We start from the raw sequence: 26,690 nt of genomic DNA, 5'->3' as shown, positions 1-26,690 counted from the left end.
CTATAGCCAGTCCCAGTCTGCTTGAAAGGTACATCTAGAACTTCTGCTCTTTCATTTCCAGATTAATTTCTAAGATTTCTTTTTTAACCAGATAAAAATTTTCTAAACCAGACCTTTCAGCGCCAAATTCGACTTTTAAATAATAGTCTACTAGTACTCCTGAGCGCAAAAGGTGGTCCTGTTGTTTTCACTGCTTACCAGCTAGGCAGGGTAGACCTGAGCTTTTTATTACTTTTTTCAGTGCTCTATACTCCTAGTGCACGTGCAGTAGGAAGAAAGGCGGGACGACAGCATTTGGTTACAGGATACAGGCGATAGAGGAAAGGTATCACGCGAACCCGCAGGCGCCGCGCTCCTCTGCACCCGAGGAGCTACAGGACCAGGCGGGGAGGGCTGAGGGACTGCCCCGGGGAGCCCGCACACCTCCCACGCCCCAATGCGCTTCTCCCGTCCTTTCTCCCTGGGCGCTGGGGGCTGCTCTCCCCTCGCTCCCCGTGAGCCAGAGACCCGGGCGTTTCTCGTCACGGAAGGCGGCGGCCGTGGAAGGAGAACAGCTCCTCTCCCAGGGAGACCCCTTGCCCCGGCGAAGCCCCCCCTTTAGGAGCAGGTGGCGCATCCCGGGAGAGCCTTCCTCCTCCTCCATCTCCTCCTCCACCTCCTAGCGCTGGTGGCCCGGAAGGGAAGCCCTGCCCCTCCTCCTCATCCAGCTCCCAGGTGGCAGCGGCCATCTCCGTGCGTCCCTCCTTGCTGCCTCCCGCGGCTCCGCTCCACCTGTGGCGCGGCCGTGGGGCGGGCAGAAGGCGACTGCCCCCCGCCCTCCCGCTTCCCTCCGCCCGCCCTGCCTCCCGGGACACGGCCGCCGCTTCCTCCCGCTCCGGCTGCGGCCCTGACGTCGCTTCCTTCCAACATGGCGAGGGCAGGTTGTTGCTGCGGCCGCCGCCGCCGGTGCTGATGGAGGCGGGCGCGGGCCGGGGGCGGCTCGGGGACTGACGGGCGCCGTCCGCGCACACACGCATCGGGGGCGGGAGGAGAAGGGAGGAGAAGGCTTCGTCTTCCCTCAGTCGCGGGGGTTGGCTGTCGGCGCCGCCCGGGCCCACCCTAGCCTCCCCCGGGGGAGCCGCCGAGCGGGTGTCGGGACGCCCTGCGAGGGAGCCCTTCCCCCGCGGCCGCCGCGGCCCCTGGCAGCGCTCCCGGTGGGAGAGGCCGGTGCCCCGCTCTCACTTCCCCGCTCCACCCTCCTCCTCCTCCTCTCACGGCTCGATCGCGCCCATGTATGAAGGGAAGAAGACGAAAAACATGTTTCTGACCCGGGCCCTGGAGAAGATCCTGGCCGACAAGGAGGTGAAGAAGGCGCATCACTCCCAGCTGCGCAAAGCCTGCGAGGTGGCACTAGGTGAGGCGCAGCCCGGGCAGGCAAGGAAGGGAAGGGGCGGCCAGAGGTCGGGGTGCGCTTCAGGGCCCGCTTTGCCTGTGTGTGTGTTTGTTGCGGGAGGGCTGTGCGGTTTCTGAGGGAACGAGGCAGAGGGGCTGCCCGGCAGGGAAGGGCCGGGGGCGGTGCGGTTGCGGGCTGAGCCGTGGCAGAGGTTCGGGTTGTGCAGCACAGCCCCCCGGAGGTGTGGGCGCCCTGGCTGCGGGCGAGCATCGCCCCTCGCCGGGAGCGGCCCCGTGCTGACAGCAGCGGCGAGGGCGCTGCGGCGCCCGCCGGGCTCTTCTCCTCCTCCTTCCCTCCTCCTCCTCCTCCTCCTCCCCGCTCGCAGGATGAATAGGCAGACACGGAGCTGAGCTGAGCTGACCTGGAAGCAGACGGCCGGCGGGGAGGGAGCAGGTGACAGGCAGCGGTGAGGGCGGAGGGACGGGTGAGGAAGAGGGGGTGGCGGAGAGCGAGAGACAATGACATCGGGCCATGTCTGCAGCTGGTGGCTCCTCGGAGCCGGGAGGAGGGCTGCAGAGGGAGAGGATGGTCCAGGATATGTACGAGGGAGAGCCTTAGGCGAGTCGTTCCTGGTGGAGAAACAGCTGATGGGGAAGAGAACTGCCTTCATGCATGGCAGAGCTGGAGCGGCCGCGGATGATAACAGAACCACAGAGTTGTTAGGGTTGGAAGGGACCTCTGGAGATCACCTAGTCCAACCCTCATGTTGTTGGATTCCCAAGATGTGGGAACGTTTACTTCGGGCCGAAGGAGGGGTGTTGGGTTTGTAGTGCAGCTGTGTCAGCGCCGCCCCGTCTGGAAGCGTGAGGGAAGTACCGGTGCTGGATAGTACAAAGCACATGCAGGCATCCAATTGCAGGCAGCTTAAAAGGACAACTTGGGCTTCGCGATTCTGACATGATGAGCACAGGCGGGCCTTGACCCTGTGTGGCAAAATACTGACATACTTACTGAAAGACTTCTAGAGAAGAACCTGTTTCATTTAAGTAACACGTTAAATGGATTATGTCCCTCCCTTTGTAGTGTAATTGTTTCTGTTTTGGAGATAATTATCTTGATTTTGTATAGTAATGTCTTACTAAATGGATTTGTTTGACGAGATAATGTTAAATTGAAACTTGCTTGTTTTAAAAATGAGTATAAGTAATTTGAAGTTGTTCCCTTGTCATTCTATTCATTCTTATGTTAGTGCTTACTTTTTTTTTCTATAAAAAACCCCATCCTTTCCTTGATTTCTTTGTCTATGAAAGGCCTGACAAAGGGAGGGGCAGAAATAACCATACTTCAGCTATTTATTTCTTCTTTATTAAAATCGATGTGAAACAAGTTTTTTATTACATTTTTCATATATCACTAGAGTGGTTAACAGTAATCCTATGATTTATGCAGATGAAATTAAATTGGTAACCCTTTGGCCCTTCTGTTGACTTTAGACTGTGCATTCAAGTTAGAAATAAAACATAGAAGTGGTTTTTTATTTTTAAACTGAATTTCTATCCAGTCTGTATGTCATCCATAGAATTAGACACTGGTATTAATCTTGTGTTTCTGCCATGCTTTATTTCAGTAGCTTGATTTATCTTAAGTATCATCCAGATCCCTCCAAGCATGGCTCCATTGTGTTCCACAGATTATAAAGCAAGCCCTCTAGACTGTACAGTCTGGCTCTTGTATCATGTAAATTGATTTGTTTGAGGAGACCCTCAAGCACACATCCCAGTGGTTTCCATCCTACAGCTTCATTGAATCCTTCTCCTGTGGATCTGATTGGGGCTTAAACAGGAAAACAGTATGATGTGGGTATAAAAACCATTAAGGCAGGAAAGAAGAAATGGAAGGTTGTGTGTACTGCCTTGCATATATACAGAGGCTTCGTGAGCTTGAAAAATATCAGGCATGGTATTTTTTCCTGTAGAAAAGCCTCTAACTACTCTAGAGGCTTATTGATTTTGGGGTTTTTTTTGATTTTTCGGTTGCAGCACAACAAAATACAGTTGGCGACTGTAAATTTAGCATGGTCTATTGTCTGGTTTTGTGCATGATCAGAAGTGGCAATATGTAACTCCTGAGCAGAGTAGTGCTCATGTCTCTCTATAAGAAAATTTTTGGACAAAAGTATGTATCATCCATGTTTCACACAGAGTACAGTTAGCTGTTAAAGCTGAGCTATGATTTTTGTAGCAGTGTTTGAAATAGGGTGCATGTGTTGTGCTCTGCCCCTTTGAACGGTCCCTCTCTTCAGACTACTGCTGGATGCTTCTTTGCCATCTTAAGCAAGGAGTATGAACTTCTTACTGCTTTATTTTGAAGAGCAGCAACATTAATGATAAAACATTAGTAAAATTGTAATTTAGAGTTGAATTTAATTTGGTGCTAAGTCTGGCAAAGTCAAACTTTACAGTTTTACTGGATTTTTTAAAATGGTAGTTAAATAAAGTGTAGCTTTTAAAAATCGTGGCAATACTTCCATATCTTCCAAATCGACATCTTTTTTTTCCAGTGTGAATATTTAATTAGTCGGCACTGAAGTTATCTGTGTGCTCCATTAAGACATTTTTTTCCAGCTGCATGACTGTAGTAAAATGTTGCTTTTTATTTACTGCTAATAATAGTCAGATATTCTAACTAGTAGTTGTTACAAATTCAGGCTTTTTATTCCATTCTCTAAAGCCACTATTTACATTGTTTTATATTATTTGTATAAAATGATCTGCTATTGAAATATTTGATAAAAAATGTTCAGAAATACAGTATCCCTGTACAACAGACAAACTAATAGTAGCTCTGCTTTTTAGATTGAATTTAACAAGCAGTATTTTAAGAATCTTTAATGCCCTCCCTTTGTCATTTTTAATCCCCATATATTTTCTTATAAATCTGTTGCATTCCATTAAGGTTATACATAATCTATTTTTAATTTGTGCAACATTCCAGACTGTGGCAGTTTGACCTCTGAACAGGTGTTAAGATGAGGTCCTTCTAGTATGTCCATTTTTCCAGTGATTTGAAGATAAGAAAGCAAAATATTAATTAACACAACCTGAATTATGGATGTTCTTTAGCTTTTTAACAGGGATGAAATTAAGCCTGATACTTGTAGCATCCTGTATTTGATGATTGACCAGGTTGTGTCTGGGTTTATACAGAACAGTTGACTTTAATTTAACTTTGTCCTTTCTGAGAGGTTTTCTCTCTATGTGGAAAACACAAGATTTCTTTAGTCGCCTAATGAAGTAGAGTTAATTTAGAGCTTTGTATTGTTTACTTTCATAGCAACAACTCTTTTCTGTGTAAGGAATGAGTTTATCCTTGAAATTGTCCACTTGCAGAAGGCATGAGCCAGCAAGCTGTCAAAAGGATTATTGGATTTAGAAGCTCCTTTTCCACTGAGTTACCTCCACTGCTGTTTCTGTATTGCTTTTCAGCTATGCTACAGTCTAGGAAACCTTACTGTAAAAATACTGTGTTTGCATAAACAGTGAAAAGTCTTGGGGAAAAAAAATCCTCATCTGAACATAAAATTTTTAATAGACTGAAAAAAAAATTGTCAGTGCTTCATGTCAAAATCTGGAGTATGGATTTGTCTGCTTGAAAAGGTGGCTTCAGAGCACTAAGCTGGGCACACCAGAATGCCCTGATTGTATAAAGTCTGCTAGTTCAACTGCAAATCAGGAGTCAAGCAACTCTTCCATAAAACTCCAAGCAACAAGTGATTTAAAATGATACAGATATGTCCCTAGTATGTACTTTAAAGAAAATTATGCATATGCTGCCTGGAGTTCTGGAGCTACCAACTGAAGAGGGCCAAAACTTAGTTCTAAAAGCTTCTTTAGTGCTCCTTGTGTTATTTTAGTCTGTCATGCAAGGATCCTGCTGAATGATGTAGTGGTCTCATGCAGTGTGAAAGTGGCATCTCTGTTCAGTTTGTGCTGCCTTTATGTGTGTGTAGGATGATGGAGCAGTGGGCTATAGATAAACACTTAGTTTCTCTGGAAACCGATAATGCTTAGAGCAGAACTAACCTAGCGGTGTGAAGGTTCATCTGTCCTTATCTGTGCAGGTCTGCAAATGGCCTCTCATCTACTTAAGTTTTTCTGTCTCCCTTTTTACCTTTCCTAGTTTCATCTTGTGTCCTTTGCACATACAAGCAATTGTGATGCATGAGAATGAGTGTGGTTAATAGATACTGTGTATGTGTAGGGAACTCTGGGTGCATTGGAAAATACCTTCCTACACTATAATAAACAGTTAAAAATGCGTTCCTGTCTGTATTTTGGATAGTGCTGTTCTTGGTAGGTTACCTTCTTTTTTTCATGAAAACTAGTTGTCCTTTTGTAGAAACTGAAGGTCAGAATTTTTTGAGGTTTTTCTTTGCTGGATACAAAGAGATTAGTGTTGCAGTATTCTGTGTTGTCTTCATGTACTGTAGGCATTTATTTTCACAATTTACAAGTCACTATTGTCCATAAAATTTTTTTTTCTGGTTGTAACTGTCCTTCTGAAACACTTGTTTGTAAGCAAGGAGGATAAATGGAGATTTCATGCTAGTAAAAACCAAGATCTATGTGTGTTTTTTTAAAAACCAAAACCCCTGAAAATTGCAGCTGCCCTTCCCTCCTTTTGCTTGCTTTACTGAGCCTGGGCTTTAACCAGCAGGCTTTCAGTGTGGTTAAAATCTTGTCTACTTTTGCAAAGATTTAAAACTTGGCTTGGTAACAGTAAGGATTAGTTGGCCCTATAAACTGTTTTCCAGGTTGCCTTCAGCATTTGATATGTCAAGTGCTGTTTATGTAGAGTTTATGGGGCTAATTTAAGGAAAGTTGTGTGTGTTTAGCTATTCTGTTGTTTCAGATGTTATCATATCTTGGCTGTGCAGAATGACGGTGCTGATGAGATTTAATCTCTTTTGAGAAAGGGGTGGTTGGCAGGATATATGTAAAAACACTTTTCTAGAAAACGTGGATTTTATCTAGGTCAGAAAAATGTTAATGGAGAGTGAATATCAAATACTTGGGTTTTGTTTTGGAAGCTAAAAATGGTATTTCTTTTAGGTAACTTTGACTTTATCCTGAAATATGTGTTCAGTTAAAGCCTTTAATATTTTGAAACTTTGGACATTGATTTTCACTAGCTTTTAAAATTTGATCTTGAAAGACTTCAACATATCTTTGTGACACAGCTTTTAAATACCTGTATTCTGCTGCATATTGTAGAGCCTTAATTAGAATTTTGAAGCTTAAAATAAGAAGTTGTTGCCTTGTGACCAGAATGCATCTGTTTCTCATAAGAACTACCTTTACTGTCTTATGGGGCTTTGGTCTAGTTGATTTTTCTTCCTGTACCCTTTTCTAGTGTATAACTGTTGTGATTGTAATATTTTCCTTTTTCTCTTGGTTCTTGTTTCCAGCTAATCACTGTGTCATTCATTCAGGACGACAACTGTGTCTGTTCCTATGTGTCTTCTTCATGTACAAATAAAAAAACTGTTGACATCAGTTGTACTTTCCAGACTTTTTCTAGAATCCCTCAGAAAGCAGTCAGTATTGAGATAACATTTTGATAAGATTTTCTAAATATGTAAACTTGTGCAGTCCTCAGAAAGGGTTTTGGTGTTTATGGGTGTTTATAAAGAGGGAGGCATCAACCATTGGTGTTCTAGTCAGTCTCTCCTGTTCTTGGCAAACATCCCAGGTGAAATCCTGGACTTAGAAAGATGAGTAAGGCTTGCCTTTTTTGGGGGGCACCTTGCTATCAGTTTGGGGGTTTTATTGGTGTTGATACTTTTATCAGGTTGCTGTTTAGTTTGTACTTTAAATTAATGCTGCCAGGAGCTTGGGAAGCAAGACCTGCAAACTTGCCCATGACTTTTATTCTGTTCTGCAACAGCTAGTGGTAGATCAATGACTCGAATAGGCAGGGGAAAAGAGTTTTGGGTTTTCTGTATCCAGTTGGAAAGCTTTCTTGTGTGATGTGTAAATTGATGGTTTGGAGGGAGAAAATATTCTGGTCTGTGAAAGACAGCTACTGCCAGTTGAGCTTTATAGGCTGAAGGGACTTGGGAAACAGCTCTGCAGATTTCAAGGAAGGAGGGAAATATAATGGAAATACAGCTGAGTAAGAAGTTTGATAATTTTTATCTGTAAAGGAGGCAGACCTTTACTGTGTGTGTTTAAAAGACATAAATAATGTGTAGTAGCTGTCCTCGTCAGATGCATACAGACAGAGTTCAGTTAGCTTGTAGTTCTTTCCTGTAAGTAGTAGTAGAAGAAACTATAAGTTATACCTAGGCAAAACAGACCTTTAAGAAAAATCACATACAAGAGGTCTCCGAAATAACCAGGAAGAACATAAAATGCTTCTGTGGGATTTTACAGAAAGAGAATATTATACAAGGATAATTGAACAAATACTAGCTGGTGTTTCTATGAAAAGCACTTAAAGTGGTAACCAAAAATGAAGAGGAAAACACAAAACCCCAAACCTACCAAACACTACCACCTAGCTCATAATTTATAGAATCTGTAATGGAATGCAGGGGAGTATTTAAAAGAATCCCTTTTGAGGGATAAGGTAGATGATGCTTGTTATTTGATGCTTTCCATTTTCAGTATAAATGTAGAGAGACACTAAAAATATGTCTGTCAAGCCCCAATAGTTTGAAATATCTGGCACAATTCCATTATTGATTTCTAATCAGTCTTGGGGTGCTGAGAAAATTCCGAAGGGCTGGAAGACATCTGCTACTGTGCCAGCATAGTTACGGGGATGACCTAGGTAATTACTGGTGTATTGGCTTAATGTTGATCCCAGGCAAAGTACTGGAGTGACTGATACATGTGTCAGTGAGAACAAAATTGGCAATCAGTAATAATTTGAGAAGGATTTAAAAATAGTTTTCAAAAAAGGTAGGTCATCTACCAGTTTTAAAGTTTGGGGATAGATTATAAGGCATTTTCACCACTTAACTAGTTTTCTGTAACTCTTACGTTCTTCAGTTCTTAACTTCAAATGATTAGAAATAAAAATTGCCAAGCTGGTAGAAAAATGATTGATAACATTTCATTTGCATTGATAAATACTAAAAATTTTTGGTGTGAGGGGTTATTTTGTGAATTTTGGTTGGTTAGTTTGGTTTGGTATTTTCCCCGCCTCTGTTTTTCATGTTGCTTCTTTCTAGTCTACCCTTGGTCTTGGCTTTTAGGTATTCTTCTTGGTGTTGGAGATTTTGCTTGGGTTTCTTCAGGGGTTTCTGGATTTGGTGGTGTTTGCTGGTTGTCTTTAATTTGAAGTTTTAAATGTATTAGTAGATTGTGAGATTTTAGTTGGGAGGCATGAACTTTTAAAATAATTTGAAGTCTTGAGGAAGCAGAGCTTCTGTTATGATGCTGTGGTCAAGAACAGCTTAAAAGCTGGGATAGGGAATGTGGATGTTGTACTAACTCTTTACCTTACACAACTTAGATCTGTTTTGTCATGCATGGACGGGTTTTTTTTGTCTTAAGCCCACACTTTTTATTTTAGAATTGTATAAACAGTTTAATAGCACGGCTACATTTTTCCAAAACCAAAACCGAAGGTATCTTTTAATAGGACGTTTAGGGCATGATTGGTTTGGATTTTTTTTAAATGACTTTCAGGTTTGATTATTTTTTTTTTCTGTTGTCCCTCTGTTTCTGGTACTGTGTCATATATACTCATGTGGTACAAGATTGCATAGTTATTGATGTTATGCTGTTTATTACTTGTTTTTGTTCAAATGGTTTATGTCTATTGTTCTGTGCTCTTCAAGTTTTTTTTCATTTCATGTATTTCTTATGTTAGAAAAATTAGATTTTAAACAGAATTGAAGTTACTTGCCCTTGAGATTAATGGGTTTATTCAAGCTCTCTTTTTTTGTCTACTCAAACACGGAGATAAATTTCAAGAAAATGATCCATTAATAACAGCAGTTCTGCACATACTGCCTTTAGCACATGCTGTTCTAATAATCTCAACAGGGTTTGTTCTGTTATTCCTACTTCTCAGTTAAAAATAAAAGTGTAATTAGGTTAGTAAATATTTTACATGAAGATATTTTAGCCAGTGCTGGATCCAGGAGTGTTTTACTCCTTTTTTTAATTTCACTTGAAGTTACCCCCAGGTGTCAATTTGCACTGCAATTGGTTTGAATGACCAATATCCTTCACATTGAAATGTGCAGCTTTGTAGTTTGAGAGAAATGAGGGAGGAGATATTTTTAGACTTTGAAATTGTGATAAAACTGTTGAGGTTTACTGAAGATATTAGACAGCATTTTGTACTATAGTCCAAGCTGTCCAGTTGAATAGTATGAGGTAGACTCTCGGAGTTTCAAATCTGTAAATTAAAAATAAGTGTGTCACTGGTATGATTTCTTTGGTAGCTTCCCATCCTATTTTGTTTTCAAACTGTTCTGTGAATTGATGCAGATGTACTTGCACAGAGCATTGTACTTTTAATGCAGGTTGTAAGAATAAGGGGAATGCCCTTCCAAGTGAAGTTATTTTTTGGAAAGGTGTGGTTCTGTTGTGTGTAAAACTGACACACTGCTGCATGCCTGGGAAGTGACCTTGCAGGTGTTAATGGTGTGTATAAAGATCTGGGTGGTACTGTTACCTGGACCGAGAGTGCAGCAGCCAACATAAAGTCACAGAGTTCTTTCTTTAGCTCAGGAAAGCTGGAAAAGGCAGAGTCTTGGCGTGCTTAATTTTGCTGATGGACTGTGATGTGTTCAAGAATATTGGCATGGGTCTTGTGTGGAGTGTAGGAAAGTGGATAGGAATAAATTAACCTTTGTTTCCATTATTCTGAAATGGAGACAGAGCTTTATGACCTTAAGTAAAATTGCTAGAATAGAGCCGCTGCATTTGCATGAAAGTTTGAAAGCTGGATAAAAATTAAGTGTCTGAGAAGTGTGATTAAAATTTTCTTCACCTGCATCAAAATGAGACACTTGGCTGTTCTCCACTTGTGATTTAAGACATGAGACCTGTTTTTGTGTGATAGTGCATATAAATAGATGTTAAAAGCTTTGAAATTTTGCTGTAAAGAGAAATAGTTTGCTTCTTTAAAATTGTACCTAACACTGTGGGATATATAGTCTGTGGTAGTTAGTGATGTTTGGAGAAGCTTCAGGTTTGTATCTTAGCTCCTTTTGTCTTTCTCTCTGCACCTAAGTTTGACCTCCATCCCAGAGCCTTGCTCAGAGCAAAATCCATGTTCAAATTATTAACATCCTTTTATATTGAAGGAAAGGCAGCACTTGGACCATTCTTTCCCTGTTTACCTTCTTATCACATGAAAGCTGAGGCTGCTGTCTGCTTGATTGCTCTCTAGGCCTTTCAGTGATTAGCTTGAGGCAGGTGACAATTTCTTTGACTGACTGCTGTAGTTTGTAACAGTTTTTATTTAACAGTAATTACTTATACTTTCTCCTTCACTGATCTTGTGCCTTTCCTACTTGTTCTTTAGAAGCACTTTAGGACACATCGTTAAAGAACTGTAAATTTAGCTGTATTGTTAAATAAAAAGAATTTGCATAGTCAATGTGAATACATTGTTTCATAATACTGTATTTAGAACTATGGATGCAGTGGATCCAGTAAATATGGAACTGAGTGCCTGAAATTCTTCAGAGTTTTGTAAGCAGTGGTAAAAGAAGCACTTTCTTGTAGCATGGTTAGCAACATGAGTTAGAGTTAATAATACTTGAGTAGAGTTTATAATACTGTGTAGTGATGGCCTTTTAAGTAGCCTTCCACTTGCTGCCTTATGGGCATCTGAGAAAAGGAAGAATAGTTGTCATATGAGTAATTGTCTTGAGTAATGCACTCTGAAATTCTAAAAAACATTACTGGATGAAAAATTATTTGTAAATAAATGTAAAGAACATGGAAAAATTAAGATTTAATTGTATTAATAATGACTGTATATATGCTGTACTGAAGGCAATCACACTGGAGCTTTCAATAATACTCATATTTTTATTTCTTATGTTACTTAAATATCTTAGTCTGACCTGCTTCTTACATCAGCACTTAATGAAGAAATCAAGACTTCAGTAACAGTATGGTCACCTTGAATGCTTTGCTTAAAAAAGCTCGTGTCAGGACTTCTGATTTAAAGTTGGAGCTTTCTAATACAAGTTCAAATTTTTGTTTGGGTGTGAATTACCATCTTGATGTGGTTGTCAACTTTTTGGGGGGCATACCACAGACATAAAAATAAACTTAAGTCCATACTTTGTCATCTTTTTTTGTTTCCTCTGTCAAATATAACTATGAGTTGTGAATTTTGTAAACAATCATTAAATTTAGTCTTTTGGCCATCATCTTGTAGCTGGAAAAGATAATGATTTTCTTATAATTTAGAGCTACAGTAGGAGGGAAATGGTTTAGTGCTCTTTTAATTAGAAGGTTACCAGTTGTATAATTTGTGTATAGACTTACTTGTGACCTTTTAAAGTTTTAGTGTCTGAAATGAATAACAGTCTTGCAGTGTCATATGTTTTGTTGCTTTTGAAGTTACTACAGTGAGCAGGCTACTTATTGGGAATATGTTGGGGGTTTGTTTGGGGTTTTTTGTTGCAATTTCTCTTGGTATCATGGGCTTAAAATTACCTTCTATTTAAGTCTGAAATAAAGGTTAGTAATCTTCAACTTTTAAATTACCATTTAAACTACACATTTCCAAAAGAGAAAAAAAATAATTGCATTCAAATATCTACAGCAAGGTTAAAAATAAAGTGTAGATTTTCCCCATATTATGAAGGGATCTTCTAATTTGATTCATAAACCTTGACACTGCAGAAGACCTTACTGTCCTTGGTTGTATCTTGTTTTTTGACAAATCATGGTTCTGGTCATTTCACAGAAGAGAAATAGACCTCATACACATTGAAAATGTTACAGCAAATGATTGTCCATGTTTTCAGGAGGATAATTAAAAAGCCTTCCCTTTTTGCAGGATGTAGGAAGGGTTACTACCCATAGTTTGATCAGCTTTAAATCTGGGTTTTATTTTAAAAATATTCTAGCAGTCAAAATAAATGCCTGTTTTGAGATGAAGATGCTCAGGTTACTGGCACACAATAATAATTTATTCTAGGATTTCTTTTATTCCATGAGTCTGTTCTGTATGTATATTACAACTATTTAATATGTTGTATACTTGTGTTTATGGAGGGCACAGCAGAGGTGTAATTACTTTTATTGCCTTGGGTAATCTGTGAAAATTGTATATTGTAGCAGTTTGTGGTAGCTGGCTATACTCGAAAAAAGTATGGAATAAGGATGCATTATCACTGCTTTGCATGTGTGCTTACTGCTGAAAAAAAATATAGAGAAAAAGGAATGTTCAAAGCATCATGTTACATGACAAGGTCTACTGAAGAGGTGGGCTGTGTGAAGAGGGGACATGTAGCTTTTGTTCATACTGCCAAATGATCCAGAAACAAGACTGAGAAACATAATGACAGTCTTGTTCTGCAGCAGCCAGTCTTAGCCAGAATAAATACAAAGCATTAATAAAACATTTATTTCAGTCTTCATTTGTCATCAACCAAGCAAAAGTCATACAGAGCACAGTAGAAAATAACAGAAGTCTCAAGAAATAGTTTCATCAATAGGTAACGCTGTCAAAAAGGAATGTATGCTTGCTTATATATGAATGCCAGAAGTCTTTAAAAATAATCAGCTGAGAAAGCATCAGTGGTTTTAAAATGAGGCTGCTGTGTTAGGCCAGGAATGCCTAAGGAATCTCAGGAAGGAAATTTGTGGAAAATTCTTAATTCCATAGCATTAATTATGAAGGTAGGAATGTTTAATTTGCTGTGCTTGACAGAAAGCTTAGTCATGGTAGGTAAATAAATTCCACTGCATTGACAGGTAACACTGAGTTAAGATGAACTGAGCAGCTCTTGTGTCCTTCTTGAGTAGTACCCAGGAACTGGTTTAAGATGTAGCAATTGAAGAGCTCATCTGTAACTGTGAACAATCTCATCACTGTATGCTCATAGTCTCAAAATCAGCTTTATAGCAGTAATGAAAAAACTCATTAAAGACTGTGGTTTTTTAATGTCAAAAAGACTAATACAAGATGGAGGGATCAGAAATGAGAGCAGAATCTTAGAGCTGATTGTTTGTCACATGTTTTGTTAATAGTTAGTGCATATCAGCTATTGATAAAAGCTCCTCAGAGCTTTTGATAAAGCTAGTGTGAGCTAATAGCAGAGAAACCCCTATCCATATTGCTTGTAAGTGATAACAGTATCACAAAATTATTTGGGGATTACAAAGGTACTGAAGAAGATGAAAACTTAGCTTTTTGCTGTTTGTGGAAGCTGAGGAAGTTTTCTATAGAGGAATTAAAATTAATGACTTGGGAAAAAAATCTCAATTTGAAGTCTAAACTAAAGCTCCTATTAACTTGCTAGGATTAGGAGTTTTTAAAGGGCCTCAAATCTGAAATTGTTGGATTGTTTAATAGAACATGTAAGATTTAAATTTCATTAGTTGCTAACAAAGGAATGGGAGGTGCTAAATGTGACTAGAGCCAGTAGTTGGTTTTGTTTTTTTTTAAAAAGGGGCCAGGAATATGAGGGATGAAGAAATCTTGAGAGCTTCAGCCTGGCAAGTCTGACCTGTAGCAGAGAATAAAGCTTATGGAGAACAGAATGGATGTATGTGCTGTGGTGAGGAAGAATCAGTGTGGACTTTTCTGAGGGAAACCTACCATCCCAGATCTGCAGGGCAGAGTCATTGAGTGCATAGATCAGTGTAAGGTAATACAGCTTAACAGTGAGCCTCAACCAGGTTGCTCATCCAAGGTTCCTGAAGGCTCTGAGTTCCCAAGGATTATATAGCCTGTTTTCCCTACCAAGAGGTATTTCAGTTCTGTAGAGGTTTGTGGTGTTTTGGGGTGAGTGGTGAGGTTACAAAGGTTAGGAAGGAAAGGAAAATATTTTACAGAGTGAAAACAACCTGCCAAAGGCAGCAGTTCTACTGTACTGACCCACTCCTTGATCAAAGGGCACTGGTTGGGTGCTGCTAAATGCAAACTGACCTATATGGAGGGGGAAACTGGTCAAAACTGTGGGTGCACAAACATGGGCTCTGAATAGGGCTTACATCCGTCAAGAGGATGCCTGGCATTGAATTACTGTGACTGATTCCATCAAAATATTGATTCCTTTGTCAAAAAGACAAGCATGAAAACAATAGAGAAAAAAAATGAAGCTATTAGGCTGCTTTATAAAGATACTACATGTTCCATGTGCAGTTTTGCTCTCTGCTGCCTTCTTGATGCAGATGTCAGCAAAGATGATTGAAAGTGTGGAATGTCTTGCAGAGGTGATCAAGCAGACTGTGCTTGTTGTACCCTGAAGGGGAAAAAATTGTGAAGTTTGTAAAATTGTAAGTGGCATAGACATGAAGAGAGAGTAATTCATTGTAATTTCTCATAATGCAGATACAGAGGGCTTGTAAAGAACCCAGCTTATTTAAGTAAAGCAAAAAAAATTCTTTCCTGTAGCTTGTAATTGCATTCATCCCAAAACTTAAAATTATTTGAAAAGTGATTAAGTGAAAATTTAACAAGGGTTGTCAAACCTGCAGGAACAGTCTCTGCACAGGAAGAGCATAAGCCACAGATGGCTAAATACTGGTAGGAGGGAACTATTACAGCATTCCTGCCCTGCTTTTGTAATCTGCATTTACTTGAGCATATGCTGTTGGCCATTCCTGGAAGCAGAATGAAGACTGGATATCAAGGGTTTAAGAAAAACTTGCTGTTCTTGTATCTGTTTGTCCAATACAGTCAGATATTTTTAGATTTAATTTCTGGGTTTGTTCCCCAGTTCTAAAAGCTCTCATTAACTTTCTTTAAAAATCTGGTATAGGGTTGATCTGTTTTTATTTGCATCTTTGGACACTGATTTACTTATGTATTTCATGAAACATTCATTGTCCATCAAACTTTATTAGATGCTTTCATTCCTCTTGTTTGAAGTTTATTTTTCTACTATGTCGGCACTTTATGGTGAAATAGCTTTTGATCTGGGTAGTACAAAAGTTCAAAACTATATTCTTTTTTTTTCATTTATGTATGAAAATGCATGGTTAGCTACAAAGAAAAAAAATTTCTTCTTAATTAAATGGACTGGAGTTACTGCATATAAATACCTGACTTGTGACATGAAATGATGAGTGAAAATACTGATGTTCTGGAAATGGCATTATAAACTGAAGATACACTCATTCTAGAATTAAACTTTGCATGTAGGTGTAAAAAGCTGTGTTACATCTGAAGCAGGAAGAACAGAATGCTTGTATAACACAAGGAGAGGTTGACTGTTGCAGAGTATATTGTAGCTTGATTCTTTCCAAGTTAGATTTGGTTAGGCCTTAAAATGTTGATTCACAACCCAAGTACATAAGTGAAAATAATTTTTGTTTCTTTTAGTTTCTGTAAGTTTATGGAACTGCAACACTTTATGTGTGTAACTGTAATACTGTCATTAAAATATGAGGGTATTTGTGCTGAGGAGAAATTGAGAAACTGACTTTGTGACTTGAATTCATAGTTTTTACTACTTCTGTTACTATGTTTTCCATGCTGTCATGAGAGCGGAACCTCTTGAAGCAGGGGACGGTTAAAGAGTAAGATGCTTAAGATTAGAGACCTTCATATGTATCTGATGTCCTGTACTCCATTGATTATTGTTCAGCTCTGCTGGCTTTGGAGAATGCTTGGGCAAATTCTGAAGCAGACATCCTGGTCCATCTGCACCTCAGCTTCCTCAGCTCCTAATTGCAGTGACAACTTGGCATTTACAAGAGGTCAGGCAGACAGCTTGCATGAAAACATGCAGGGGGAAACATCATATATATCAAACTAAGTCCTAGCTGGAATGCAACATTTCATGTTTGTAAATGTAGGTTCTGTTGAATGTTTGGGATACTTTTCCAGTTGTAAATGCAAACAATTAAAATGCTAATTACACTTTAAGTGTTAGATACTTAAGAGATATGTTTCTATTAAGTCTTCCATTTATTGCATTGCTTGACTTCAAGTGAGTGTGCAGAAGAAATCTCTCTCTTACATCCCTCTTACATCCCTCTCTTAGTGATGGATATGGTGGAAGAATCCAGCAATTATTACATTGCAGAGGGGTGAGACTATTTCGCACTATCAGATCTTCGATTTTTTAATTTTTTTTTTTTAGTTAGACTGCTCACGGTTGCCTGCTTTGAACTTAAAGGTCAAACTTAAAGATGATCTTCAGAGAAGAAGCTCATTGTGTCCCTTCAGATGAAATACAAATCACGGGATTTTGTTCTAGATATATTTCATTTCAGATAAGCTTTATCAGGCACATGAAAATGAATTGATTAAAAATGCTGTCCCGACTTCAAATGTAATCTTTTGTCTGCAACGTTTGTTTCCACCTCTGACATACATATACATATGTTTGTTTTTTTTTAATTATTATTACTATTTTTGACAGAAACCCACACTTTTCCAAGCACAGCAATGTGCTTGAGTTTCTGATTCTGAGAGTGAGGGAAACCAAGCTGTTCAGTTAAAGAAATGGAAAGAGAGGAAGCCAAACTTGATATGGAAAGTCACAAGCTTGCATTATGACAAGCTTGTTTTCTCTGTAGGACATGATACTACATTTCCTGTCTGATGGCTTTCACTAGAAATGTCATACGTAGTCAGTTATGTTACTTTAAGTTTGCAGAAGAACTAAGGCTTGCTTTTGACTTTTTGAAATTTCACGGGGCAGCTTTCAATCTGCTGTGGCAAATCAAGAGTTATTGATGACTCATGTTCTCTAGAAATAGGCAAACATGCTTCACAATTTCAAACAACAGAGCTACTGGTTTCGTTGTGGCTTGGAGGAAGCATAAACCCACCATGTCCAGAGAGTGTCTGCAGCCCCGCTCTGGCATGCAGCACAAGCTACAGCTCTTCTGACTGGAGCAAATAATCAAGTGAAGTAATGAATGCTTGAGAAAAGTGATAGGAGGACTGGATGTACTGAGTCTCTCTGCAGGATACACTGTTGAGAATTTCTGTCTGTCCTGATTTTTCACTCTGTTTTCTCTTTGATGAATATGCTGACAAAATAATGTGTGCCATCAGTTGGCTTAGGTAAACAAGAGTTGGGTTGAGTCCCCTTATCTTGCATGAACTGTTCTGTAGAGACTGGTGGAATTACATATTACTTCAGATTATTAAATTCTGTCATCCTTTGAGGCTCAACCTTGCCCCCTCCCTTAAATTTGAAACTTAATTCAATTAGTAGATTCCCAGCTCTTTTTTGGGGGGGTTACAAGTGTTTGCAGAAATTAAGAGAGTGCTTTGTAATGTCGGGTTGCATTGACAGAGGTGGTGTAAATAAAGTCACAATTCTGACAAGAATTATGCTGATTATAATCACTTTGTTACAGAATTTATCACTGGTAGTCAGTTTCATTTACCTTGTTATGTGCTGCTTAAATGGCAGTTATGCTTCTTTGCAAGAGTATTTGAAAAATCAGTTCCTGAGGCAGAGAAACTGCTTTTTATGGTTCGTTTAGGTTTTGTTTTGTCTATTTGTCTCCAAAGACTTGCATTGCTTTTCTTAGTCCAGCATGTGCTATTTTCATGGGAGATACTGGTAAGAATCTTTTTGTATACTGATCTGTATACTGTTGCACTTAGTGAAATGGCTTTTTCTTTAAGTTGTAGTAATTTGGACCTAAATAATTGTAGTGTGCCCTTTGGTCAAACTGTTGTAGGAGGTCTGTCTTATTTTGGTGTTTCTCTGCAGTATTTTTTCCTCTCATATTCTTTACTAAAGAAATAAATTACCTCCCTCAATGTACATTTTCGTATTTCCATGTTGAATTTCATTTTCTGTTCTGTTATTGCAATCTGTTGTAATTTAACCTGTACTTCCCCAGCAGTTGCAGTAATACTTGGTAAAGCATTTGTTTTCTTCCCCATCCTACCCTTCACCAGGTGTAGGAACTCATGTTGTGGGATTTTTTGAAAGAGTCTTAAAATTTAAGTTAAAAAATCAATATTTATGTTCTTAATCTGGTTTTGCTTTGTTACATTTTAACTAGTAAAATCCATCTGCAATTCTATAGCAGGTGTGCAAGAGGGTTTTACTGACTTAATATAGATAGGTGATGCAGCCAGGAGGAAAGAGATGTTAAGTAGTAACTTATATTTTGCTGTTCAGAACACTGAACATTATTGTAAATTTTTCTTGCTGAATAGTCTATCTTTGTTCTGAGTTGTAGCTTACTCATTTGTGTGCATAGCACATGTGTGCTACCTTCTTTCTTTAAGCAGGAAGAATTACAAAAAAATAATAAAAATATCTGAGTGAAGTTTACGCTGTTTTCAAAATGTGCTGCCTGTCTCCATTTGGGTAGTTGTTGCTGTGTTGCTGGGGTTGTAGCTTATAGAAACAGAATTTACACGACTCACAAGTGTTTTAATACGTGACGTGAGAAAGAAGGGTTAGAAAAACTATACACATTGTGAATATGAAGAAGAATATACAGCTGCAGGCTTTCTTCCCCTTATGTAATAAAGAAGCATTATTGTCCTGTCAAAACTTTACTTCATTACAAAAATAGCACTAATCTTGCTGAGACATAGTGGGTATACTTTAGAGACTTTTTGCAGTATATTTATTCCAGTGCATTTTTTGGTGTACACTGCAATGTGCAATTCTGTTCCAGCTTTTCCTTCCCAAAACATGTGATGCACATGAGGTATGGCAACTCAGGGTCATGTAGATCTACAGTGAGTTGAAATAGGTCTCTGACCTAATGAAAACTAAAATTGTCAGGCTATTTAAATGCAGTGCCTTGGCAGCTATTGTGTAAGGATAGTGCAGATATGCACAGACAGTGGAATAGGAGGAACTGCTTTTTTTGGTTGTCACCCTCAGATAGACTGGATTAAAGCACATTGGAAAACTGTCTCTCTTGGCAAGATCCTTTTTTTTAGTCTGGTTAGGTGATTATTTGGTAAGCAGCAAGCTGCTTTTAGGTTAATGGACCTTTTCAGCAAATTGTACCACCAGGTCTGAGCATGAAACTGATTCACAGAGGTTGTGGGAGGAGGTGCCAAAGGGTGGCACAAGGTGTTTGAAAGGTATGCCCTGCTTGATTAAACTAAATACACATGGCTATCCTCTTGTAACTGTTTAAAGATATAAATAAAAAGTCTATTTCTGTTTTTTGACATTGATCTAAGAAAAAACACAACTTTGGGTGTGGCTGGGTTAATAAAGGATGACCCATATAGTAATGAGGGAAGCAAAGGATTTAGTGCTGTAGGAAGTGAGCTTTTCAGCCGCATGTTAGAAAATAAATGCTATTAAGAATGGCTGGTGTTCAGTTATCCTTGGCAATGTGTGACCTATATGTGTGTCACTGCTTCTCAAGTAGAGAAGCAACTTGACAGTAGTCCCAACTTGGTTTAGCAAATAGAAGGATTAATACAGGAAATCCACTTATAAAACCCCTGTGGACTGAATTATTCTGAATTAATTTTAAGCAGAATAAGGCCACTAGAGTAGTTTCTGCTTTTGTATAATTTGCCAGTGATTCTTTATTAGAAAATGTCATATGTAATGAACTGAAGGAGCAGGTACTAAGTTTGACTGAACCAAGACAGGCTGTGCATTCAGGTAAATTTACAGCAGAGTTGTATATTCCTGAATGGTATACTGTGAGCAGGGCTGGGGAGAACCTGTAGTTCTAGTATTAGTGCCATCTAAAAATGGCTAAAAAGAAAACTGAGAATAAAGGAGAAGATTGCTTCAAAGATTTAAAAAAAAAAGCAATAAGGAGCATGAGATATAACAGCTTTTGAAGTGCAGATATAAAAGTAGAGAAACACTTGGACAGGATTTGCTGTGAATCTGTAGCATATCAGAAAATAGGGCATGGGAAGTAACAACAGATATTGTTCCTTTCCTGTATTAGCACTCTTCAAAGGAGTTAGTGTCATCTAAAGTTGAAGCATGCTACCAAAGTCAGTGTTTGTGACTTCTGAGTTTTGACTTCGTGTGTATGTATATGTAAATATTTCTCTACATGATTCAAGGGCTATTCCTCCATGGTTTTGAAGGATAATGAGATATGACTTCTCATACTAAGGAAGCATTTCACTTGATAGAGGATTTCAAGATTTTGTAGAGCGCAATGAGGAGGATTTATACAGAATTTCATCAAGTTATCAGACTCAAAATATAACTGCTGTTTGTTTGGAATGCTGCTTCTTAAATTAACCGACTTCCTTGGTTACTCCTTGGATGCCTGTAAACATGAAATTGCAACAGTGTAATATATTGGAATGCAAAGCAAGTGGAAGTGTTCAAATGTACTCCTGAGATTCCTTTGTTTGTCTGTACAAGAATTATTTTGTTATATATATGCTAAATGAAGACCACAGCAGTGATTTTCTTAAATCTGTACAGAACTTTGCTGTTTTCTGTCCCCATGCTATAGCTGTGTGAGCTATAATTTTACAGACAGAGGAAACTAAGTATACTGAAAAGGTGTAAATAACCCCAGCGAGAACCAGCAGTTGTACAGATGTGTGAATAAACTGTCAGTGAAGGCCTGTGCTAAAGTCTGAGCTCAGGAATTTTTAAAGGGAAGGAATGCTGGTGGTATTTTAAAATGGGGAGAATTTTCACAGGTAAGATTCACACTTTGATGCTATATTGTGCTTGCGCTTACATCTGCATTTCTTCCAATCCTATTTTTCTTTACATTAGCTGGATTAAAAAAGAACAAAAGCTGCACCCTAAAGGCTTAGTGCCATTATCAGCCTGTTCTTGGACTCCCAAAAATAGGCTTTCTTTGTCCAACTTTTCTAGAGACTATGTTGAAGAGGGTTTGAGGGAAGGGAGGGGAGATCTCTGTTCATCCTGGAAGGTATGATGGAGAAAAAGCTATTTATAGGATTTAGAGGAAGACATAGTGCTGTGATATGTATCTTGGGAATTCCATTTAAGAAACAATTTCAGCTTTCATAATGAGTGGTTTGTTCTGCAGGCAACCCAAAATACAAATCATTTCAGTACTGTCTTCCTATAATGAATTTGCATTACACTATTACCAGTTTTAGGCAGGTCAACCTGATTTGATAATCTAGGGGAATAGCTTAGTACAGTGTTAAACTATACTGTTTAATTATTCTGGTTTGAGATCCCAGTGAGGCTTTTTATAAAACTTTCTCTTTTTTTGTCTGTTTGCTATTGCATACACTGACACTCCATTGACATTGCAGATAGATGTATTAAAAGTTCATGAAGTTAATTACACCTCTTAGTAGTTAATTTAACTGCTACAGTTAAAAATTAAATAGGACAGGAAAATACCATAATCTGGGTTGGACAGTTCTCCATACCTCCTTAGTATGTTTCCTAACATTCCTTCCTAGTAAGGAAACAGACTGAAACTGGGGTAGTTCAGAGGCAGTGACACAAAGGCTCTATGTGAACAAGAAAAGCAGTCAGCTGGAAGCCTCAGTAAAGTCTGTGTGTGTGCTCTGGACACTGTCTCTTGGCAAATCTTAAGCTTTGTGGATGATCTGTAAGTGGCTTAGATGTTAGGGATAATGTTTGGGTGAAAGCAAGTGCTGAATTTGCAGCATGCATTTTTACATAAACTTACTGGTTTTTCTTGGATGTACTGACTTAGCAAAGATTGCCCACAGAGGGCATCCCTGGATTACCATTTTTTTAGGACAGTGGAGCTTGAGTTAAAAACAGCTGTATGTTTCTTCAGTTCCATTATTTGGGCTCCTTAGACATAATTATTTTAGTTTTTTTCCTGGAATCTGTTAGTGCCTTTTGGGTGTTAGTACTTTAGCTGAATAGACAAGAGACTTTTTGACACTGCTTGAAGCTAACAGATACTCAGAAATGAAGTAAGGTTGAGATATTTCCTGAGAAATATATTCTAATAACCCAGTTTGGGAAAGGACGTACTCAGCATGATCCGTTTGCAATTTCTTCTCTTTGAAGGAGAAATTGGGTTTTTTTTGTCCCTGTCATAGTTATATGGCTTTGCTACTGTAAGTTCAAACTTGGTATTTTTTAAAATTAAACTGTTACCATATGTGTAATAATCTTATTACATAGTTGAGAGTGTAGTTAATTGAAGTTATCTTCAAATAAATATGGAATTTCTAGTTTTATATTACAGAGTTTTTGTATACCTTCAAATGGAGAGGGACATTTTCCGTATTGTTAATGAGGGAAAATGTGGAGTCTTTAAATCATTTATTTGCCACGATATTTTGTGATACTGGAGACAGTCACTAGAATACTTGGATGGAAGAATGCAAGCAAAGTCAATTCAAGCAAAGCTATAATGCTTTAATTTGATTTCACCTTTTTTTAATATAGATAGAGGTGTAATTTAAATTCATCTTCACTGCTTGTTCCTTGGATCTTATCCACCTGCTTTGACTTGAAAGAATTGAATGCAAATTGCTTCCTTCTCACAGTAGTTTTCTATGGTATAAGTCATGTGAACTCCAAATATTGACTTGTTTCTTTGAATTATTGCAGCCTGTGCTGCTTTGGATGGTTCTACCCTCTGATTACCTAAGATGGTTATAATTCTTTAAAATGTCACTGCTTTCTGTCTTGAATTCATTATATATTTAATAAGCTTTTATTCTGATGCTTACAGTGAGAATTAGGCTTTAGATGTGCAGATCCTTGTGGAATTAAGAATTATGCATGTGCTTCTCTGGCCGTTGTATAGAATACAGTATTATGGGAATGTAATATCTACTTGTTCTTGAACACAATTCTGGTGCAAGAGTGGAAAAACAGAATGAGATATATTAAATACTTTTAGATGTGTGGGATTTACCTAACATCATATTTTATAATGAACTTGTAAAGTATTTTTCCACTTTATGGTAGTTTGCGTTTTTCCCAATAGCAAGTTCTATAAGAATTCTTTTTCCTGTAATCTAATGTACAGTTTGATGTTGATATCAGAGAATTTAGCTCTCTGCATCGTTCCTGAAGATAACATTTTAGTTATTCCTCACTTGATGAGAATGTTATCCTTTACTTCTGCCAAAGTATCACTCTAGAATATTTTTACTTCACTTAGTACGACAGCATATTTAGGTAACCAGAAGGAAATAATACCTAAAGATGCCCATTTGAAATTTAGGTTATTAGAAATGCTTTTAAAGGTTTAAATCATACTTTGAATTGGATACAGGAGGTAAACAGTGAATTATTCTTAAATTGGAGTTTTGTTCAGTGTTACAATCCAGTGTTGCCCACAGCACCTACTTGACAGACATTTTGATGTTGCTGTTTGGTGTTACAGTCATTGCAAAGAAATTTGTTGATTTCATAGTTGCACATGAGATTAGCTGGTTGTAAGGTGTTAAAGGAAGAAAGGGAAAACTGGAAACTAGTTTGGGGTTTTTTATGCTGAAAACTGTAAGCATTCTGAAGAGAGTAAGGAAAGGTGTTCATATGTCATGTTAAAAGTAGTGAATTAAAGCTGGAGAGGCGAGAATGAAATTATGGATGCCTGTCGTGGTTTATCTCTGGCCAGCAACTAAGCCCTATGCAGCCTCTCACTGGCTTGTATCAGAGAGCTGGAAGGGTAAAAGTGCAAAAACTTTGGGTTGAGATAAAGATAGATTAATTTTAAAAAAAGAAAATAGGGAGAAATGACAATGAAAATCAAACACAAGAAATGTGTGATGCAAAAAAATGCAGTAGCTCACTACCAGGTGATGAATTATCAGCCAGTCCCCAAGCAACACAGGGAAACTGCACACACGCACCCTTCTCCAATTTTTTATTGCTGAGTGTGACACCCTGGGGAATTGAATACCCGTGGAGGTCTGTAGGGTTGGCTGTTCTGGTGGGCATCCCCAGCCTACTCACTGGTGGGGTGGAGTGAGAAACTGAAAAAAAGCCTTGACTCTCTGTAAGCACTGCTTAACTCAAGCATTCCTGAATTATCAACAGTGTTTCCAGCAGAAATCCAAAGCACAGCACCATCTACAACCTACTGTGAAGAAAATTAGCTGCAACCCAGCCAAAACCAACAACAAAGGTCTTAGATGTTTTCAGAGATTTCTTTGAAATTATGATGATCTGTAAAAGTGTAGATGAAATGAAAAATTATGTTGAAACTAATGTACATGACTCATTTTGCCTGTTTGGTGAAATGGTTGATGCATGCCATTGTAAAACTGCAAAATAATATATCTCTTTGATCAGCTCTAGCTTCGGTGTGCAAAAGCTTTGTGTATTTCCATTAATTCTGTCATGGAGGTCACAGAATTCTATAAAGAGGTCTTCTGGAGCTGTGTGTGAATGGGAGATTCAGAAGGAGTTTATTTTGTCATTTCTACTGTACTTTTAAATAGTTACAACTAGTTCCATTTTAGGGCACGTGATCATTTCAGTGCCATAGAGTAGTCTGAGCTGTTTTTCATAGTAATTCTGTGTTACATTGCAAAAAATACAGAGGAAGGTGTTGTCCTTCCCTACAGTTTTCATCCCCTGTTCTTGCATCTTACATTCTCTTTATTTCTTTCCTCCTAGAATGAATGTGATTCTGAAATAATAAGCTGTTCTGGCTCTGAGATCCTCTCTGTTGCAGTTTTGGTTGTGTGTTTGGAGAGAGGGAGAGCAAATTAAGGAATGTTGTCAAGCCTGGCTTCATCTTTCTTTTCTAGCTAATTTTTAGTTCTGCAAGGGTTACTTTGCCCTGCAGAACTGAAAATTGAAAAGAATACATCACTAGAATACATCCATTGAAAAGAATACATCAGTAACTGTTCTGGTTCATGTGTCTTTAACAGATTAGTTACCTAGCATGAGAATTGTTAGTCACCTTTGTTATAATCTGGTTTTCTGCTGATAATGCTGCTTGAATTTTTGTATGCTTCCTACTGGGTGTAGTTGATACGAGACCGTGAAATTGTTCTGTCATTAACTTGTGTTCTGGTGTCGAGAGCAGAGGCTGCAATCAGACAGTGAAAGAAATTAGGTGTTCTCTATTCTCAAGGGTAAAAGTAAAGTTCAAGTTTGCTGTTTTACCTTGTTAACAGTATATAATAGTATTATATCATGCTTCTCTGCAATTACAAATATTCTAGTCTTGTAAAAATAATTGATGTCAGCCACTGTAAGAACCTTCCTTTTTTATTTAACATAGGTTATAAAATCAGTGGTTTCACATGAATAGACTTAGGCAATGCTGCTTGAAATGGTAGTAACATTTAATTAGAATGATACTTATATAAACTTTTTACCTCTGGTCAGTTTTGTTGGAAACTGTAAACTTGGAAGTCATTCAGTTTATTTGTTCGTTGATAATGTTGTTTGATGGACAGACTTCAGCGTATCTCAGGGAGCCGAGTTCCTGGATGTGAATGCTAAGGTGGGAGGTAAAATAATGTAAGGTATGACGGTGTTGGAAGGGAGGAAGAGAGTTTCTTTTCCTTTCTGTTGGTCAGGAATTTGTCTTTGAGTGAGTAAAAGTCATAATGTCATAATCTGGGAGGAAGGCATACTTTACTGAAACATTGCATACCATGAGTCTTATTATTGCTACTTACTGAGGAATGCTTAGTGTCTAGATTACGGAATTATTTTCATGTTTTGTCTAGTCCTGGGTGGCCGAGATTTGATCAGCTTTTGGAGTAGCTGTTTCTGGGATCAACCAATGACCTGCTCACCTCTCAGTGTAAATATGACCATCAGTCTTGCCAAAAGTAAGATACAGATTTTAAGGTGATGTGCATTCCATATGTTCAGTTCTCTCAATGTTGGGAAAGTCAGTTAGTAAACATATTTGCTCTGAGTGATTTGTGATAAAATACCAAGCATGAGAACTTGTTTTGGGTAAGTAAATCAGTATGACCATGTGAAATGGTAAATGAAGTATGGGAGGCGGACAAAGTGTGCTTTTGCTGAATGGGAGCTTGGTCAGAAAGATTAAGTTGTTGTGGTTTTTGTCAGAATCAATCCATGCCACTAGTTAAGGCCTATACACAAAAATGAAAGTATAGTGATTGGTTTAGTTGATTATGGCTTTTCATGTTTGAGCAAGACTTGATACTGGAATAGATCTCGTGAGAAGATTTCTTAAAAAACACACAGACACATTCATTCTTGATCCTGTACAGTTTATTTCAAGTATGTATTGCTTCAGCACTGGAA

At 38.6% G+C, this 26,690-nt stretch overlaps 1 protein-coding gene across 2 annotated transcripts in view; it reads left to right on the top strand.

The window, feature by feature from the left end:
• The first annotated feature begins 708 nt into the window (after positions 1 to 708).
• ARFGEF1 (ADP ribosylation factor guanine nucleotide exchange factor 1) overlaps positions 709 to 26,690 on the top strand; it is an 85,345-nt gene continuing 59,363 nt past the window's right edge. Inside the window, exon 1 of one of the 2 annotated variants that reach the window (XM_030944185.1) lies at positions 709 to 1,393. In XM_030944185.1, the coding sequence (XP_030800045.1) occupies positions 1,270 to 1,393 (124 nt within the window). In that variant the 5' untranslated portion in view covers positions 709 to 1,269. Of the gene's footprint in view, positions 1,394 to 21,453; positions 26,243 to 26,690 lie in introns of those variants that run through there. The other variant, XM_030944186.1, reaches the window with a different exon arrangement.

The sequence above is a fragment of the Camarhynchus parvulus genome, chromosome 2 (assembly GCF_901933205.1).
Source record: "Camarhynchus parvulus chromosome 2, STF_HiC, whole genome shotgun sequence".
Lineage (NCBI taxonomy): Eukaryota > Metazoa > Chordata > Aves > Passeriformes > Thraupidae > Camarhynchus > Camarhynchus parvulus.
The sequence above is the reverse complement of the archived record's forward strand: the minus strand, read 5'-3'. Positions and strand labels throughout refer to the sequence as shown.